This window comes from the organism of the source record quoted next, unplaced genomic scaffold, assembly GCF_019419815.1.
Source record: "Pyrus x bretschneideri cultivar Hongxiangsu unplaced genomic scaffold, Pyrus_bretschneideri_v1 Contig44, whole genome shotgun sequence".
NCBI lineage: Eukaryota > Viridiplantae > Streptophyta > Magnoliopsida > Rosales > Rosaceae > Pyrus > Pyrus x bretschneideri.
Genome location: NW_025999768.1, coordinates 1,862,762 through 1,879,200, shown reverse-complemented (window position 1 = coordinate 1,879,200; position 16,439 = coordinate 1,862,762). Strand labels below are relative to the sequence as shown.

The 16,439-nt window shown below is 33.9% G+C and overlaps 2 protein-coding genes across 7 annotated transcripts; one reads left to right on the top strand and one right to left on the bottom strand.

Annotated features, from left to right (window-relative positions):
- The first annotated feature begins 1,626 nt into the window (after positions 1 to 1,626).
- Positions 1,627 to 3,580, top strand: LOC103960671. Of its 3 annotated transcripts, none has more exons than XM_048567182.1 (3): positions 1,627 to 1,985; positions 2,106 to 2,273; positions 3,046 to 3,193. In XM_048567182.1, the coding sequence occupies exons 1-3, from the start codon at positions 1,875 to 1,877 to the stop codon at positions 3,076 to 3,078; spliced, it is 312 nt and encodes a 103-aa protein (XP_048423139.1). In that variant the 5' UTR covers positions 1,627 to 1,874; the 3' UTR covers positions 3,079 to 3,193. The 3 variants fall into 3 exon arrangements, with proteins under 3 accessions (XP_048423139.1, XP_009371426.1, XP_009371424.2); XM_009373151.3 differs by lacking the exon at positions 3,046 to 3,193 and adding an exon at positions 2,390 to 2,585 and having other exon boundaries at positions 1,670 to 1,985; XM_009373149.3 differs by lacking the exon at positions 3,046 to 3,193 and adding an exon at positions 3,200 to 3,580 and having other exon boundaries at positions 1,849 to 1,985.
- LOC103960670 (disease resistance protein RUN1-like) lies at positions 3,491 to 10,705 on the bottom strand. 4 transcript variants are annotated; one of them, XM_048567162.1, is made up of 8 exons: positions 10,435 to 10,705; positions 10,227 to 10,337; positions 7,365 to 7,949; positions 7,174 to 7,239; positions 5,751 to 6,843; positions 5,282 to 5,575; positions 4,391 to 5,167; positions 3,491 to 4,234 (listed from the first exon to the last, which is right to left on the bottom strand). In XM_048567162.1, exons 3-8 carry the CDS (start codon positions 7,904 to 7,906, stop codon positions 3,719 to 3,721), a joined length of 3,288 nt encoding a protein of 1,095 aa, XP_048423119.1. In that variant the 5' UTR covers positions 7,907 to 7,949; positions 10,227 to 10,337; positions 10,435 to 10,705; the 3' UTR covers positions 3,491 to 3,718. The 4 variants fall into 4 exon arrangements, with proteins under 4 accessions (XP_048423119.1, XP_048423118.1, XP_048423117.1 ...); XM_048567161.1 differs by having other exon boundaries at positions 7,365 to 7,958; positions 10,227 to 10,316; XM_048567160.1 differs by having other exon boundaries at positions 10,227 to 10,316.
- Positions 10,706 to 16,439: the final 5,734 nt, after the last annotated feature.

Below are 16,439 nucleotides of genomic sequence, written 5' to 3'. Positions count from 1 at the left end.
TAGGGCAGAATGGTGGGAGCAGAAAAGTTGTTTATGGGCTAAAAGCTAAATTTAGCTTTTAGCCCAAGAGTTAGAGATGGTCTAATTTGGTTCATTGTCCCTTTAATTTGATTGGTCCTTTATTCCTTGCGGAAGGCTGATTCATCCCACAAGGTAGGAATTTAATTTAATTAAAACCAAACTTTTAGTAACCAAATTCAAACGTCCGTAATTATACCATTATAATCCGGACTCGCAAACGACTTTCGCCTATGCGTTCGTAGTGACGAGTACTACGAGATTATGCTAAAAGAATAAGTCCTACGTTCCTCTAGACGGTGGTTAACAGAAGTCAAAGTCCTTGCCTCTAGGGCATTTTCGTAAATTCACGCTTTTAAAATTAATAAAAACGTAAAATTAGGAATAGGTTGTTACATGATATTTTGTACATACGGTAAAATTCAAGTTGAAAGAAAGTATCAATGTAGTTAATAGTGGGTCATTGATCAGTCTTTACGAATCTTGACAATATTTGCATTTGTTATGTGTGTGTGGTAAGCGACCATACTGAAATAAATACCCAAGCCTCATGTCTATAATAATATAATCTTCACGTCTTTTTTAGTTTATCAGATAATCTTCACGTCTTAAACTTGAGAAACGACCGGGGACGGAAAGACGCACGAAATTGCAGAGACAATCTATTTTAGTATGATAATCTTCACGTACATACAAACTAACGCAGAGTCAAAGTCATGTAGCTTTTGTCATTTTGAGATTTTAATAAAAAAAAATGTAAAGTTCTATTTTTTTTGTTTTTATTTTTCAAAATTGTTCGTAAGACGTTACCAAATGAACCCTTAACTTATGTTAGCCATCATTAGTTAGTGAACATTACTATACCAACAAGCCACCAAAGTCTGTGTGCTATATTATATATAAAACTGGGTTCTAATGAAAAAGCACTTATAAAACGGATAAGCACATTTCTAAAAGCACTTTAGAAACCACTTATGTTTGTCGCTTTTGCTTTCTAGAAGCCATAATGAAAAAGGAAATTGAAACTAATATTCAAAATGAAGATCTCATAATAAAAAAGGAAATAAAAAAAACAAATAGAAGCAGAACATCATCATGTGTAATTGATCGTACCATGGAACCCTCCCAAACCTCAGAGCCGCACAAGGTTTATGTGCATTTTCCCTCCAACCCATCTTGCTGAACGTTAAACCAAATTAAAAAGAATAGAGTTTTTTAACCGTTAGAGAAAAAACATATATTTAACAAGAATAAAAAATGAAATTGTACTTGTTCACTTTTCGCCAGAGCACAATAAAACAACACCACCCAAAATGTGTTTGCGAAAATGAAAAATGTGAAGGAGATTATATTTTTGTACCATTTAAATATACGATCTTATGTGGGATACATGCCGCATCAGTTAATGAATCTATTTGATTAGACATTAGTTGTATGTATCAGTTATTATATCAGATGGTACAAAAATATGATCACCTTAGCATTATTATGTGAAAAAACCAATCAGATGAAGAAAAAGAAGCTACTTTCGTCATCATGTAATAGAAAGAATAGAAAAAAAGAGTGGAGGGTTGTGTTTACCGGATTATATTGTTGCTGTTTGTTTTTGTGTTTAGGGTTACAAAATTAATTATTTCCTTTTCATTTATTTAAGGGCAAATTTAGAAGTTTGGTAGATAAATTTTTCTATTTAGGTATAGAAATAAGAAAGCTCAGTTCAAACAAATTTTCTCAAAAAGATTTCCAAACGCGAAAGATCTTTCATGCTACACATGGGCCTGCCCTTGTAGGCCTTAATTTTGGGCTATTGGCCCTCACTCGCAAAAGTGGAACAAATACTCCTACGGCGCCGTTTCATGACCTATATGAGATTGCACCGTACATTTGCCCTTTTACCGCCAAGTCCTTGTCCGACCCGCATTACGCTCCGAAAGTCCTCTCACCTCCTCGGCCCCAAATTCCTGCAGGTCAATCGCACCTCTTTGTAGTCCTCGTTAGTTTCTCGTGTTTTGTGTTTGGTTGCTGAGAAAATAGATGAAGAGAAAGAAAAATGTGGTCTTTCGTTTGCGTTTTTTTTTTTTAATCAGATAGCGTGGTCAATAGACGTTACTACATTCCGTGTGGAGGATTTTAAGAGGAATTCGAGTAGTTGGCGGCTTTTGGAACTTGGGCTCGGAGACGGCCGTGGTGAGGTAGCAGCTGAGGAGTATTCTCATATCCCGGCAACCGCAGACGACGTCGTTCTTGGAACTAAGGTATTTTCTGGTGTAGATTAAACTCGCCCACTACATTTACAATGAATTTGGAAATTTTAGGTCCAAACTGTTTGTCACGAAATTGATTATTTGATTGGTGGTGTTTTGGTATTAAGAGGACGAACAGATTCGTGCTCTAGATCAGGGCAAAAGCTTGCCGTCAGAAATTGAGAAGGGAGAGTTGTAGGGTGTATTCAATTGAGAATTTGAGAGATTTTAATGGATTTATAAATTCATAGATTTTTATGGAGTATAATTGATTTGTAGGAATTTAATATAAAATTTTGATTCAATTTCCTAGAAATCTCATGGGGAGAGGTGAGATTTATGAATGCTTAAAATACATTGCGAAATCTTTACAATTCCCTCTAATTCCTCAACTTTCTCACGAAATTTCACAAAATCTCATGAAATTTTTATTTTTTTTATTTTTTATTTTATTTAACTGGATAGTGTTTAAAGAAGGACACAACATGTAGCAAATGCGTTTTGTAAGGGCCAAAGAAACCGAACGTGGGCTGGGGTGGGGTTTGCTATGGGTTTTCAGGTAAGGGATGTAATAAGCACTCATAAAGTGGGAACAGTCGAAGTTGACCGTTTTCAGACCAGGTGGCAGTTGTAGTAGTAGTGTAGTTTTTGAATTTTTGGTTTTCATTTTGTTAGTTTGTTCGATTAATGGTGAAGAAGACATGAATTGCATGTGTGTAAATATAGCATATTGTATATATACTTAAAACTTTTGGCATATTTTATATGGTTTTAAAACTTGCAGCATCGCACGGGCACCTTCGCTAGTAGAAACTAAAACAGTAAAACTGTAGAAGTAGCTTATGAACACATCAGTCATAGTGAAAGGGAAGTGGAGAAGATTTCCGAGATATTCTATTGAGCAAAACCGTCGTTGATGAGCTTTTTAATCTTAACAGGAACAACTTTACGATCTTACAAACAACTTCCGTCGATAGTTTTGGAGAATCCGACAGAAGACTATTTTCTGATTGCGCAAATAGTTCATCGACTGCAAAGGTACTAGAAAGGGTAGCAGTTCTTCTACTAAAACGTACGGTCAGTAGTCTGCTAACATGTTAGGGCAAGTCAAATTTAATAAAAAGGTATTAGAAACTATTACCTGGCTATCCTTGATTTTCTAACCTTAAAAGTAAATTCCTGGAATATGTGGTGGAAGCATGGCAAGTATTTGTGCGAATTCTGAGTAGTATTTGTCAAATATAGGGATGAATGTCTTGTATTGATTGTTGTAATGTTGAAATGTTTCTAGATTCAATATATCTTCAAAATTCAAAACAGCTACTTATCGAAAAAATCATACGAATATGAAAGAAGTATGAAATATGTACTTGCCTTCGTCATCAAATTGGGAAAGAGAAAAACAAAAGGGGTGTTTGACTCAGATATGTGATGATGAGCGTGATGATGATGATGCATCACCACCTTGATTGTGCTTCACCATAGAAACGAGCTGGATGTGGGTCAAAAACATAACTAGCACGATCCAAATCATGCATATTTTCCTTCATAGACTTGTCCCATACTAGTTTAACCCCTGTTTTCTTCAATGACCTGGAATATTTAGATTCTGCAAAAATTATACCAACTTCGACTTTATCCCCGCCTTGCAATTTGAGCTTATTGTTCGATAATTGCCCCTGCCAAAGATAATTTTGTTCATCTTTTAGCTGCTTCACCCAATCTTCTCTGCTTATGTTGGCTTGCAACTTAGTACGCTGAGTATTATTTATAACAGTAATAGCAAGAGGAAGAGGACGATCAATTCTCTTCCCTGAGCTGTACAAGCAGAACAGAGTCAACCCTTCAAATTTACGACCATCATTGGGGGGAATAACAAGGTTGACTTTATTGCCATCGTTGACAAACTCAAACCAATCAGGAACATAATTCCCATGGAGGAAAATGCCACCAAATCCGCAGGAAGTCCATCCCTATATATACAATGCAAGTGTCATATATATATAGACACACACACGCACACACATACACACACACACGCGCGCGCGCGCACACACACACACACACACATACTTGTGCGTTTGTGTGTGCATGCGCATGATAGGAAGGCAATGAGAGAGAGAGGATACCTGTAGGATGTTCTTTCTAAAATCAGCTGTGAGATTGGTGCACATTCGCATATCAATCTGTGTCATGGAGTTTAATGACTTGTCCAAGCCTGGAACCTCAATGAGTTTGGGTGAACAAATTAAAACCAGTTCTCTCATATTTGACATATCCGAAAAACTGGGCATTGTTTCCAATGCAGGGCAATCATAGGCATACATAAATTTCAAATTTGCTGGTAAGTCAGGGATTTTATGAAGGTTAAAGCATTTGTCTAACCGCAGAGTTTCAAGCTTTGAAAAACCGCTGAGGTTGGGTAGGGAATGAAAATTATTCTCTGAAAGATCCAAAACTTGTAAAGAAATTAGACTCCCAAGATCATTAGGGATTGCATCATCATCTAAATTGCACCATGAGAGATTTAAACGAGTGAGATTCTTCAATCCTACTATGGAAGGTGGTAATTGTCTTATGGCTGTATGCTTTGCTTCAAGTATTCTCAATGATATCATCTCCCCTAAATCCTCATGCACTTCTCTGAAACTTGTACACCAATTAAGAAGAAGAGTCTCAACAGATTTTGACTTATAGAAATCCCTTGGAAGAGAAATGAGCTCGTAACATCCGCTAAGGTTCACCAAAGAAAGTCTTTTAAGATGACCAATGGATGGGTGAATCTCGGACAATCTCTTACAGCCTACCAATATCAACTCTTCAAGATTTGGGACTTGTGAAAAGTCTGGTGATTTTTTTAAGTAAGGGGAATAAGTGAGATCAATAATTTTCAACTTTTGAAGCCGCTGTTGCACAAAGCCAAAGGAAAATTGAAATTAATATCTAAAAAAAATGTTATAAAAAAAGAAGGAAATCTAGAAACAAATAAAAACAGAACATCACCATGTAATTGATTGTACCTTGGAACCCTTCCAAACCTGTACCAGATTGCTATACCGCATCTCTAAAACAACTAGTCTTGGTTGATTAAAAAAGTCATCTGGTATGGACTTCAAAGGGCATCCTTTCCAACACAACCATATTAACTCTTTGGAAAGATGTTTGTATTCTCCATTCAGCTCTACGTGGCTGAGCTGGAGGAGTCTCAGTTTCTTCATATTGGCAAATGCTTTTGTACTGAAACTAGGCCTGTTAAAGATTCGAGGATAAGGAAGAGGGAAATTTAGAGCAATTCCTTCAACTTCTTCAGTTCCCTGTTAACAAAAGGTTATATTCGTGTGTAAGAAATGGATTATTTGCACATGTTTTCATGTACTATTATTCATTAGGCAAAATCACCTAAGGTGAACATATTTACACATACGTGGGTTATATATATGTTTTCAAGTACGATGCACTAATGCAAAATTTTATTAGGAATGTACTTACCGATTTATTTCTCAAGACATCGGCGACTTCTCGACGGTTCCATAATCTACTCCATTTTCCAGGTTGACCGAGAGATTTTTCAGAAATGATTACTTTGGCCATTTCTCGAAGCAAATCATGCACATTCAACTTGTTGCCTTCAACATTTACAAGACATCGTTCAAAGAGGACAGCGATTCCTATTGGTGCAAAAAATCCACATCCATCTAATACTTTTGTGACATAGTCCTTGTCCTTTCCAATAAAGAAACAAGATATGTCAAGGAATATAGCCTTTTGTGAAGAATCTAGCCCTTCAAAGCTTATTCTGAGTCGATTTACAATGTTTCTAAGTGGATATCTTTCCAATTTCCCCAATTGACTTTCCCACTCTGCCAACGTTCTTTTAATCAAAAGAGATCCTAAAAATTCAAGTGCTAGTGGCAAACCTCCACAGTAATAAACAACTTTTTCTGAGAGTTCAAGATATCCTTGATTAGGACAACTATTTTTAAAGGCATGCCAACTGAATAGCTCAAGAGCTTCTTCTTCATTCATTTTCTTAGCCTCACATGCTTTGTCCACATTTAGTAGTACACGTCTATCTCGTGTTGTTATGATAATTCTACTTCCTGGACCAAACCAATCATGATTTCCAACTATTGCATCCAGTTGTTCCTCTTTATCTATGTTGTCCACAATGACAAGTATCTTTCTATGTCGAAATCGTTCTTTTATTAGACCGATACCTTCATCAACACAGCTTATTTCAGGCTTCTTTTTCAAGATGTCAGAAATAAGTTTTTTTTGCAAATCAACCAGATCATGTTGACTTGTAGCATCGCGAACGTCGGCAAGGAAACTTTTGAATTCAAACTTAGGATGAATTTGGTTATAAATGGCTTTGGCAGCTGTTGTTTTACCCAATCCACCCATCCCCCAAATTCCAACCATGAGAACATCATTTGATCCACCACTTGAAACATAAGTGATAATATCTTGAATGCGAGAATCGATTCCAACAGGGTGCTTGGCCACATGTAATTTGTTTGTGCTGGTGAGCCATTCACAAATATTCTCGTCAACAATTTTTCTAATGAACTCTGCTTCACGCCTAAAAATTCAATTTGTAAGCATTAGTGGGGCTCAACGAAGGCTTGGTAGGAGATATCAGTGCATAAACAATTTTCTTTCTTTCCTTCGTATATATAAACTAACAAGCAACTAGCTAGTATGTGATTTTGTGACGAACTTGAATGAAAGAAAGAAAATCATTCATCGCTCCAATTACGGTTTAGGTTTTATATGAGGGGCTAAGGTGTATTCATTAAGCCTGTGAATTAATGTTGAGTTTGTAAAATGTTAATTAAGCATGTTAATTATATGAGAGATTAAAGTGATATACTAAAATGTTCCAAATCTTCAAAAGCATGTGAATGATTACCCGTTGTTAGTTGTTTGGTTGTCAGACAAATTTGCAGCTTCTGTAAGAGCCTCCCTCCGCCTCTTCCTGACATATGAAGGTTCAACGTGAGAGATTTCAGTTATATTTTTTTTGTCATAGAGATTAAGCTATATTAAGCATGTTAATTAGAGTAATACAACTTAAATCTTGAAAATCAGCTGAATGTTGACCTATAGTTAATGATTTTAAGAGGGTGGCCAGACAAATTTGCAGCTTTTGTGAGAGCCTCTCTCCATTGCTTTACCCTTTCTTGTTTAGCTTCACGTTTCTTGTCATCTTTTTCTTCACGGATGGCCTTTTCGTGCTTCTGAAATGCTTCGGCTAAATCACCGTCCTGCTTCCTGACGTGCGAAGGATCAACGTGATAGAATATTGGCAAAACATGTCGCCCCAGTTTGTCTCTGCACTCCATGATGTTCACCAGCTCGTCAAGACACCAACTCGAATCCGCATACGTCTTTGAGAAGACAATGACAGAGATTCTCGACGCTTTGATTGCCCGAAACAGTTCCTCTTTTATTTCTTCCCCTCTTTTTAGATCGTCCTCATCAATAAAGACCTCGTATCCTCTGTCTTTCAATGTCGCGTGGAGGTGGCTCGTGAAGCCATTGCGCGTGTCTTCGCCGCTGAAGCTCAAGAACACATCGTACTTCCAAAGTTTTGACTTGGAGTAGGATGAAGAGGAGGCAGCTGTCATGGCGGTATCCACCATTATGGCCCTGCAGTCGTCGTATTTGTGTTGCCGAAGGATGATACTGAAATAGCTAAACACAAGTCAAGATCCTTCAGTCAACAAAAACAAAGGTTTATAATATAGGGGCATTTAGATCCAGGTCCAAAAAAATCAGCTACGTTTGGATTGAGTCTAGTTAGATATTCTTCCCAGTTTAGGTCTAGTTGATCTCATCTTATTCCCGTTTTGCCCTTTATAGTAAAAATAAATATATATTTAAATTTCCTAATTTATGCATTATTTACTCAAATATGAATTTCAAAATTTGAATCTTCAAATTCCTCAGTCTAGCCACAATTTAAGGAAAAAAAATTTAAAAGTAAGTTCATGTGTATGACTATAAACCCACGACTTAAGTTGAAATGAATGATATATATAAAACATATGAAAAAACCTATGAACAAAAACCTGCGATATAGGTAGACTATGAACAAAAACCTGTGATATAGGTAGACTATGAACAAAAATCTGTAATATAAGCAATGAACAAAAACCTATGGTATAGGTAGATAAATATTTTTAATTTGAATTAGAATATCAAGAACTAATGTGTGTGTGCACTATTAATCCATGGTATAAGGTAGATAGAACAAGATAACCTATGATACAGGTAGAAAAACACAATTAACTTGAGACAAATTATCAATAATGTGTGATAGGTAGATAATACAATTTATCCATGACACATGTAGTATAAAACACACATAGGTTGATTAGAAAAAAAGATGTGATATATATACCAAGAAGATCCATAGAAAATGATGAATAAAAAGATGATGCTGAGGGAGTAAAACACGAAGAGGTATAGAATAGAAAAAAAAAAAAAAGAACAGAGAAACATGAAAAAAAAAAAAAAAGAATTAAAGCATATACAAGATTGGCTAAATTCTACAAATCAAACCAACAATAGAAATTTGAGTTGGACATCTTTGATCATCTACGCTTGGGAGCAGGGAGGAGGGAAAAAAAGAAGATATCATGAGGCATGAGAAGGAGACATCGTGATTCGTGAGGGAGAAAGAGAAGGAAGAATAGGAAACGTTTTAAAGAGAATTAAATTCCTATACTTAATCCGATCATTAAGCATAAGATAATCCTATGAATAAGGATTAAAAATCATCATAAATATAAAAAAATTAATAATATATTAATTACTTAATTAGTCAATTTAGGGATAAATTTGGCAAAAGAACAAAAATAAGCTGATGTGTACAATGAGCCATTGGACCTAAGTCAATAATTAAGCAAAATTGGACTATACCTCACAAAGGCTCACAAAATTGGACTCATATCAAATTTTCTCTTAAAAAATTTAAGAGCGTCCAGCACCCGTGATAAATAGAAGGTCTTTTGCACGCACGTATGTGCATGTAGAAAGGCTAGTTAATAGTAAATTACAGTTTGACACATGTATAAAAGTTATTTATTAAATTATAAAAATATATATTTTTTTGCACGTGTCAAACAATAATTTGTCTACAACTGTGAGTGAGAACAACTTAGGTAAGGAGCCAAGTATTTTCGTATATTCATTATCTCATTATAATTAGGCTTAATTGGATTAATATTCCCTATGATGATAGGGTAGTTGGATGATAGCCCATGTGGTATTAAAAAAAAAAAAAAGAACTAGGATTTAAGCCCTTGGGCATAAATCCTAATAGACTTCACCACAAGGGCTTAAGTTCTAGTTTTTTTTACCACATGAACTATCTTCCAACTACCCTATCACCACGGGGACTAATTATCAAATTAGGCCTTATAATCATTATGATCATATAATTTCAAGACCACAAACGTGCATAATTTATTATATCACTGAGTAGTATATACGTCAAGGAAATTAATTAGTGATGAAACAAATTTAGTTTCTATATATGGCTAGGAGGTGAGGTGATTAATTCAAACGACGAGTCCACGACTTGCTATCAGCTAGGCTACTAGCAGTTGATCATATTCAACAGGGAAAGTAGAACTATAGAACGGACCAGATCGATCTTCATGTAGAAATATTGCAGGTAGAGAAAGTAGGGTTAGAGTGATATTGTAATAAAGATGCATGTCAAATATGATTGACAAAAGAGATGCCCTTTTTTCTTAGAAATTTCAAGGAGGCATATGGGGGGTTAGACCATATAATACACCCAAATGCACCAATTTTTAGGCTACACTGCTAAAAACTATTGCAAAATGCGCATTAGGATTAAGACTGCTAAAAACTATTGTGAAATGAACCATATAATGGATGCCGTATATGCATATTATATAAACAATGTTTTGAGAGGACAAGGGAGCTAACAGTGTCTTTTTATACGACTTGGACTTGGACTTCTGGCTGCAAATTGCATGCAATGACTTTCTTGGCAGTGATTAGCTAGTACACCGGATTCTGCAGAATTTCACCGTATTTCTGGGTAATTTTTCAAATCGTTGTATCTTCTTCAATTCTTCACCAAATTTTACGATATACCAAAATGAAGCTAGAGAAGGGTCGAACATGTTTTTACCTGTTTGGAGTTCATAAGATGGGTGGAAACGGTCTGAAATTGACGGGAAAATCTCGGCTCCAACCGGAGTTCATGGAATCGCGTCTGTTCACAGATTTTCAGAAAACAACTGCTATATTCATTTTTTTTTTGGGACGAAAGGAATCTTTTGATTGTGCTTTGGTGTTCAAATCGTCAAAGTTTGGAGGCGCTGATGGTTATGGTTTCACGAGAAAGAAGAGGCGTGAGAGATGAGAGATAGCTGGGCCGGCCCAGAGGTAGCCCAAGTAGGCGCCCGTCTAGGCCCCACTTTGAAGGGACTTCCAAAATTTTTTTTATATCCTATAAATAATATATAAATACGAAAAAAAAGGAAGAGATATTATAATTCATTTATTGGTGCAATGGAAATGTTTGGCTTTCTTTTTCTTTGGAGTGTTGAGTTCAAAACATAGAGATGTCTTTTTTAGTCACTAAATTTTTCTTGTTTTTCAAATTTACTGCCAATCCATCTGTCCAACTCATAATCCATCAGTCCAAATGCATATAAAGTTATAAAACTCAAGTCCCCTTGCAATCTTTTTTTCTTTCAACTTCCCAATCTCCTCATTTCTATTGAATTTTTAAACTAACTATCATCACATGGTAGTTATAAAGTTACTGCCAATCTCCTCATTTCAAATTTACTGCCAATCCATCTGTCCAACTCATAATCCATCAATCCAAATGCATATAAAATTATAAAATTCAAGTCCCCTTGCAATCTTTTTTTCTTTCAACTTCCCAATCTCCTCATTTCTATTGAATTTTTAAACCAACTATCATCACATGGTCTTGAAGATTGTACTTAAAGGTAATCAAAACTTTGAATTTATATTTTTCTTTTCAATAATTTTTTATTCAATGGATTGTTTTGGTATTCGATTCGTTAGTGTGATATTGATTTTATGAAAAAAACACAAAAGAAACAATTGACGTTGTTGAATTTATTATACTCATCAATCAAGTTTTATTATTCTTTACTCCCTTGATCATCAAGTTTTATTGTTCTTCACTCTCAATCTTAGATTTTTTACTACAAACATTTAGTACATTTGAGTCTAAAAACATGAGTCATTTAATGTTTAAGTAATGTTTGCATATTTATCTTCTTTTTATATTAATTTTTAATGATATTGGATGTGGGAATAGAATATTTATGTATTTAACGAATTCTTTTTTATACATATCAATCTACAAAGAACCGGAAATCAGAGAATATTAGGACCCCATTTTGAAAACTCGCCTAGGACACCCAAATTCTCAGGACCGGCCCTGGAGATATGGAGAGAGAGATGTGAGGAAAAAAAGGAGGAGACGAAGTTTCATAAAATTTTCGTTCTAGTTCTGAATTACATTCTGCTTGCACCCACGCGTTTATATCGATATGTACTATCCAACCATGCAAAGAAATGTGGCAAAATATGGGTCACTTAGTATTACGATCTAGTGGTATTTCTCCTCACTTATAAGTGAGAAGTCTTAGGTTTGATTCTCGCTAAAGACAAATTTGAACACATTATTGCTAACACATTGTGAGGCTAAGCCCACCCCCTCCCCTTTAGTGTAGATAATATCGTTAGTTATAAAAAAAAAAAAAAAAAAAGAGATTCTCATCCCTATTTTTCCTACTCCATTAATTAAAACCTTATTTCTTTTCAATTTTTTTTATTAAGGTCCTTAGATTTTAATAAACATCATTAATTATTTCGATAATGAAATATTTTTTATTTCTAAATATATTCATTTAGTGTAGAAACGTCACATTTGGTATATTTATATTTATGGTTAAATTTTTTAATCATATATTTTTATTTTTAGTTTGTACCCATTTTTAACTTACAACCCTTTTTTTAATTTGTACCAATATTCTCTTTAGTTTTAATTTGTACCCATATATTAATTCCTTTTTGTGCCCATACTTTTTAAACTTTTATTCGTATTTGTACCCATTTTTAATTTTGCTAAATATACTCATGCTAATTATATGTATTTATTTTATGTTTTAAAATATATCAATAGTTTTTTTTTTTAAATATGTCAATAACTATGTGGGTACATTATTTTTTTGCTATAATTTTTGTGAAGAACAATATTACTCTAAAATTGATTTTTAAGTATTTATTATTTTAAAAATATTATTTGAATTTGTTTAAATTTCATAATTGGTTGGACGTTAAATGCATAAATTCATGTGTTAAATATCTTAAATGAGGTTAAGGACCTCGATTAAAATATTTAAACAAACAAGGTTTTAGTCTAACAATTAGGTTAATTAGGGACCGGTACCAAAATGACCAAAAAAAAAAAAAGGGCTCATTTAATACGTCCAAGTAAAACTCCTCGCAGCCCAACATGAACATTTTCATCCTTTTACAAATTCGTAAAAAAATTTCTATACCGAAAATAAAAACACGTTGTACTACGAAATACAAAACTTAAATAGTGAAATCCGGAAACGGGAATTCATAGTATTCATGTTTTGGTACCATATTTTTTAGTTAATTTTGATGAACTCACCATATATATATATATATTGGAAAGTATAATTTAGTTTTTAATATATTTAATCCCACAAATTATTAATTTTATTTAAAATCAATTAATATAAACAAATACAAAAATAATTTTTAAGTCAAATATATAATAACCTACATAGAAATACATTATTATGTTTTTTTTTAACAAACAATATTATCTACCTTAATGTGATAGGGGAATAAGCTAAGCCTCACAATGAGCTAGTAATAATGTGGTTTAAATTCACTTTTGGCGAAAATATAACTTAAAACCTCTCATTTACAAGTGAAAAGGAATCCCATTAGACAATAATATTAAGTAGTGAAATACATTATTACGTTAATGTTAGGGACTTCGATCAAAACTAAAGACCAATACATTTCAGTCAAATAATATTGATAATTAGACACCGCATATTGTTTTCATTTTTCAAAGTTGATTGTAAAACGTTATAAGATGAGAGCTTATATTAGCCATCATTAGCTAGTAAACGTTACTATACCAACAAGCCACCAAATTCGATGTGCTATATTATAAAAGGGTGAAGTGCCGATTTAGTCTTTGAACTATCACCTTAGTAAAAATTAGGTTCTTAAATTATTTTTGCAGTAAAATAAGTTCCTAAATTCATTACAAATTGCTAAATTCATTAGAAATTACTAATTTCATCTCTACAATTATATTCAAAACTATTTTAATTATCCAATTTTTTGTCAACTTAAGTCATTTGACACACGTTAGAGTGTAATACCATCATTTTTTTCGTCTATAAGCCCATAACATTTCATATAGGTTGTGGATTTAATGTCTAATTTACCCTCAAAAGTTAACTTACACTATTATTTTATGAAAAACTACCAATTTATCCTCCAAACTCAACTCCATACACTATTTATTTATGAAAAACTACCAATATACTCTTCAATGTGTATCATATGCAAGTAACGTGACTTAAATTGAAGGAAAATTGAATATAAAAGCTTCGAATATAATATTAGGGATGTAATTGGCAGATTTTTATAATTCAGGGACTGATTTTTTTGAAAGAAAATAGTTTAGGGACCTAATTTTCACTAATATGATAATTCAAGAACTAAATTGGCAATTTATCCTATTATAAATAAAACTGACTTCTTATTAAAAAACACTTTACCAAAAGCACTTTAGAAACCATTTCTGTTTGCCACTTTTGTTCTTTAGAAACCATTTTAGCATACAAGCACTTTACTAAGAGCACGTCAAAATTTTGAGTATATTCTATTCTTTAAAAGCACTTTTATCCTTGTCATATAGTATTACGATCTAATGATATTCCTCTTCATTTGTAAGTGAGAGATTTTAGGTTTGATTATCTTCAAAGGTAAATTTGAATCACAGTATTGCTAGTCCATTGTGAGGCTTAGCCTACTCTATCTCTTTAGTATAGATAATATCGTTTGTTTCAAAAAAGCACTTCTATCCTTTAAAAACACTTAGGCTAAATAGCCAAAATGGTACCTGAGATTTGCATAACACATCACTTTGGTTCCTGAGATTGAAAATCAATAGAAATGGTCCTTGAGATTGTCCACTATCCATCATTTTGGTCATTATGTTAAAAACTTAGTTAAGTGTCCCAAAGCTCATGGCCTGAAGTTTGGGCAATTTTCAAAACTTCACAACTCAATCATTTCTTAACCAAATTCGACCCATGATATATCAAAATGAAGATAGGAAAGTGTATAATAAGATTATACCTATTTGGAAGCCTAATGGTTGCTGGAGATGGCTGTAAAATAACCTCAAAGTGGACTTGTCCGTGGAAAAATTGGAAAACTCGTCGGAAACTGGGTAAACTTTAAACGTTTATAACTTCTTCAATACTCAATGAAATCGAGTGATTCAAAAATAAAAATCATACTTCTCGATGAGACGAAGAGAATGGTACATCTTCTTGATGGCTAATTCGCCGTGGTTTGGCCAGAAAATGGATTGGAAGTTGTTAACTCATTTTCGAGTTAGCCACTTTTGAATCGTTTTCCGGCCAAACCACAATGAGTTAGCTGTAGAAAATGAGTTAACAACTTTCGAGCCGTTTTTCGGCCAAACCACGGCGAATTAGCCATCAAGAAAGGTACCATTCTCTTCGTCTTTTCAAGAAGTATTACTCGATTTCATTGAGTATTGAAGAAGTTATGAATGTTTAAAGTTTACCCAGTTTCCGGCGAGTTTTCCAGTTTTCCCGCGGACCAGTCAACTTTAAGGCTATTTTCCGGCCATCTCCAGCAACCATTGGGCTTCCAAATAGGTATAATCTTATTTTACACTTTTCTATCTTCATTTTGATATATTATAGGTCGAATTTGGTTAAGAAACGATTGAATTACAAAGTTTTGAAAATTGCCCAAACTTCAGGCCAAGAGCTTCGGGACACTTAATTGAGTTTTTAACGGAATAACCAAAATGATGGATGGTGGACAATCTCAGGGACCATTTTTATTGATTTTCAATTTCAGGGATTAAAGTGATGTGTTATGCAAATCTCAAGAACTATTTTGGTTATTTAGCCAAACACTTATAATTTTTTTTTACTAACGTCATCATAAACACTTAAAAAAGTTGTCTGGAAGCACCTTTAATAACTCTAAAACACTTCAATAAATTATTCGTCAAACTAGGAGAAAATGACAGATTAAAAGTTTTAAAATCATTCGTTTGGGATTAGGAAGAAAAGGTTTTAAAATCGTGAAACTTATCCAATATCTGACTCAAACAAGCAGGGGCAGGCTTATTGGATCCAATGTTGAAAAATGATGTGTGTAATCATTCGCTCCAAGTGAAATGCTCAAAAGTCAAGTCTCCTCTCATAGCAAACAAGCTTCAGTACAGGCCAGGAAGAAAAAGTGATCCCGTAACCTAACCGATACGTAGACCTGGTTTGGTACTGAGGTGATTCTGAAAAAAGTTGATATCAAAAAAAGCTAGGAGCTGTTTTTGTGTTTGGTAAACATTCAGCTTCAGCTTTTTTTCACAGTTTTGGATGAAAAAAAGCCAAAAACAAGAAGCTGCAAAACCTAGATTTGAAAAACTGACTTTTTTTTCACATCTATTTTACATAAAAGTTTACCAAACACTATAGTACTGCTTTTTTTTTTTTTCAAAAGCACTTTTATAAAAAAAGTTACCAAATACTCTGTTGCTTTATTTCACAGCTGCTTATTCTCACAGCACAGCAGAAGCAGCTTTTTTTCAAAGCACAACAATACCAAACCAGCCCGTAATCAGATATTGACTTTTTCTTCTTTTTAAAGAAGGAAAACCAAGTGAAGGACGTTTTCAGTGAAAAACCACGTGACCACACGATCTGATTACTGAACGGCTGAGATTGAGATTGAAGTTGGGCAAAAGATTCACAGATGAATACGACCGAGATAATTGGCAACGTGTTGTGGTGGGAATAATGAAACGTGAAGCAAGAACACCAAGTG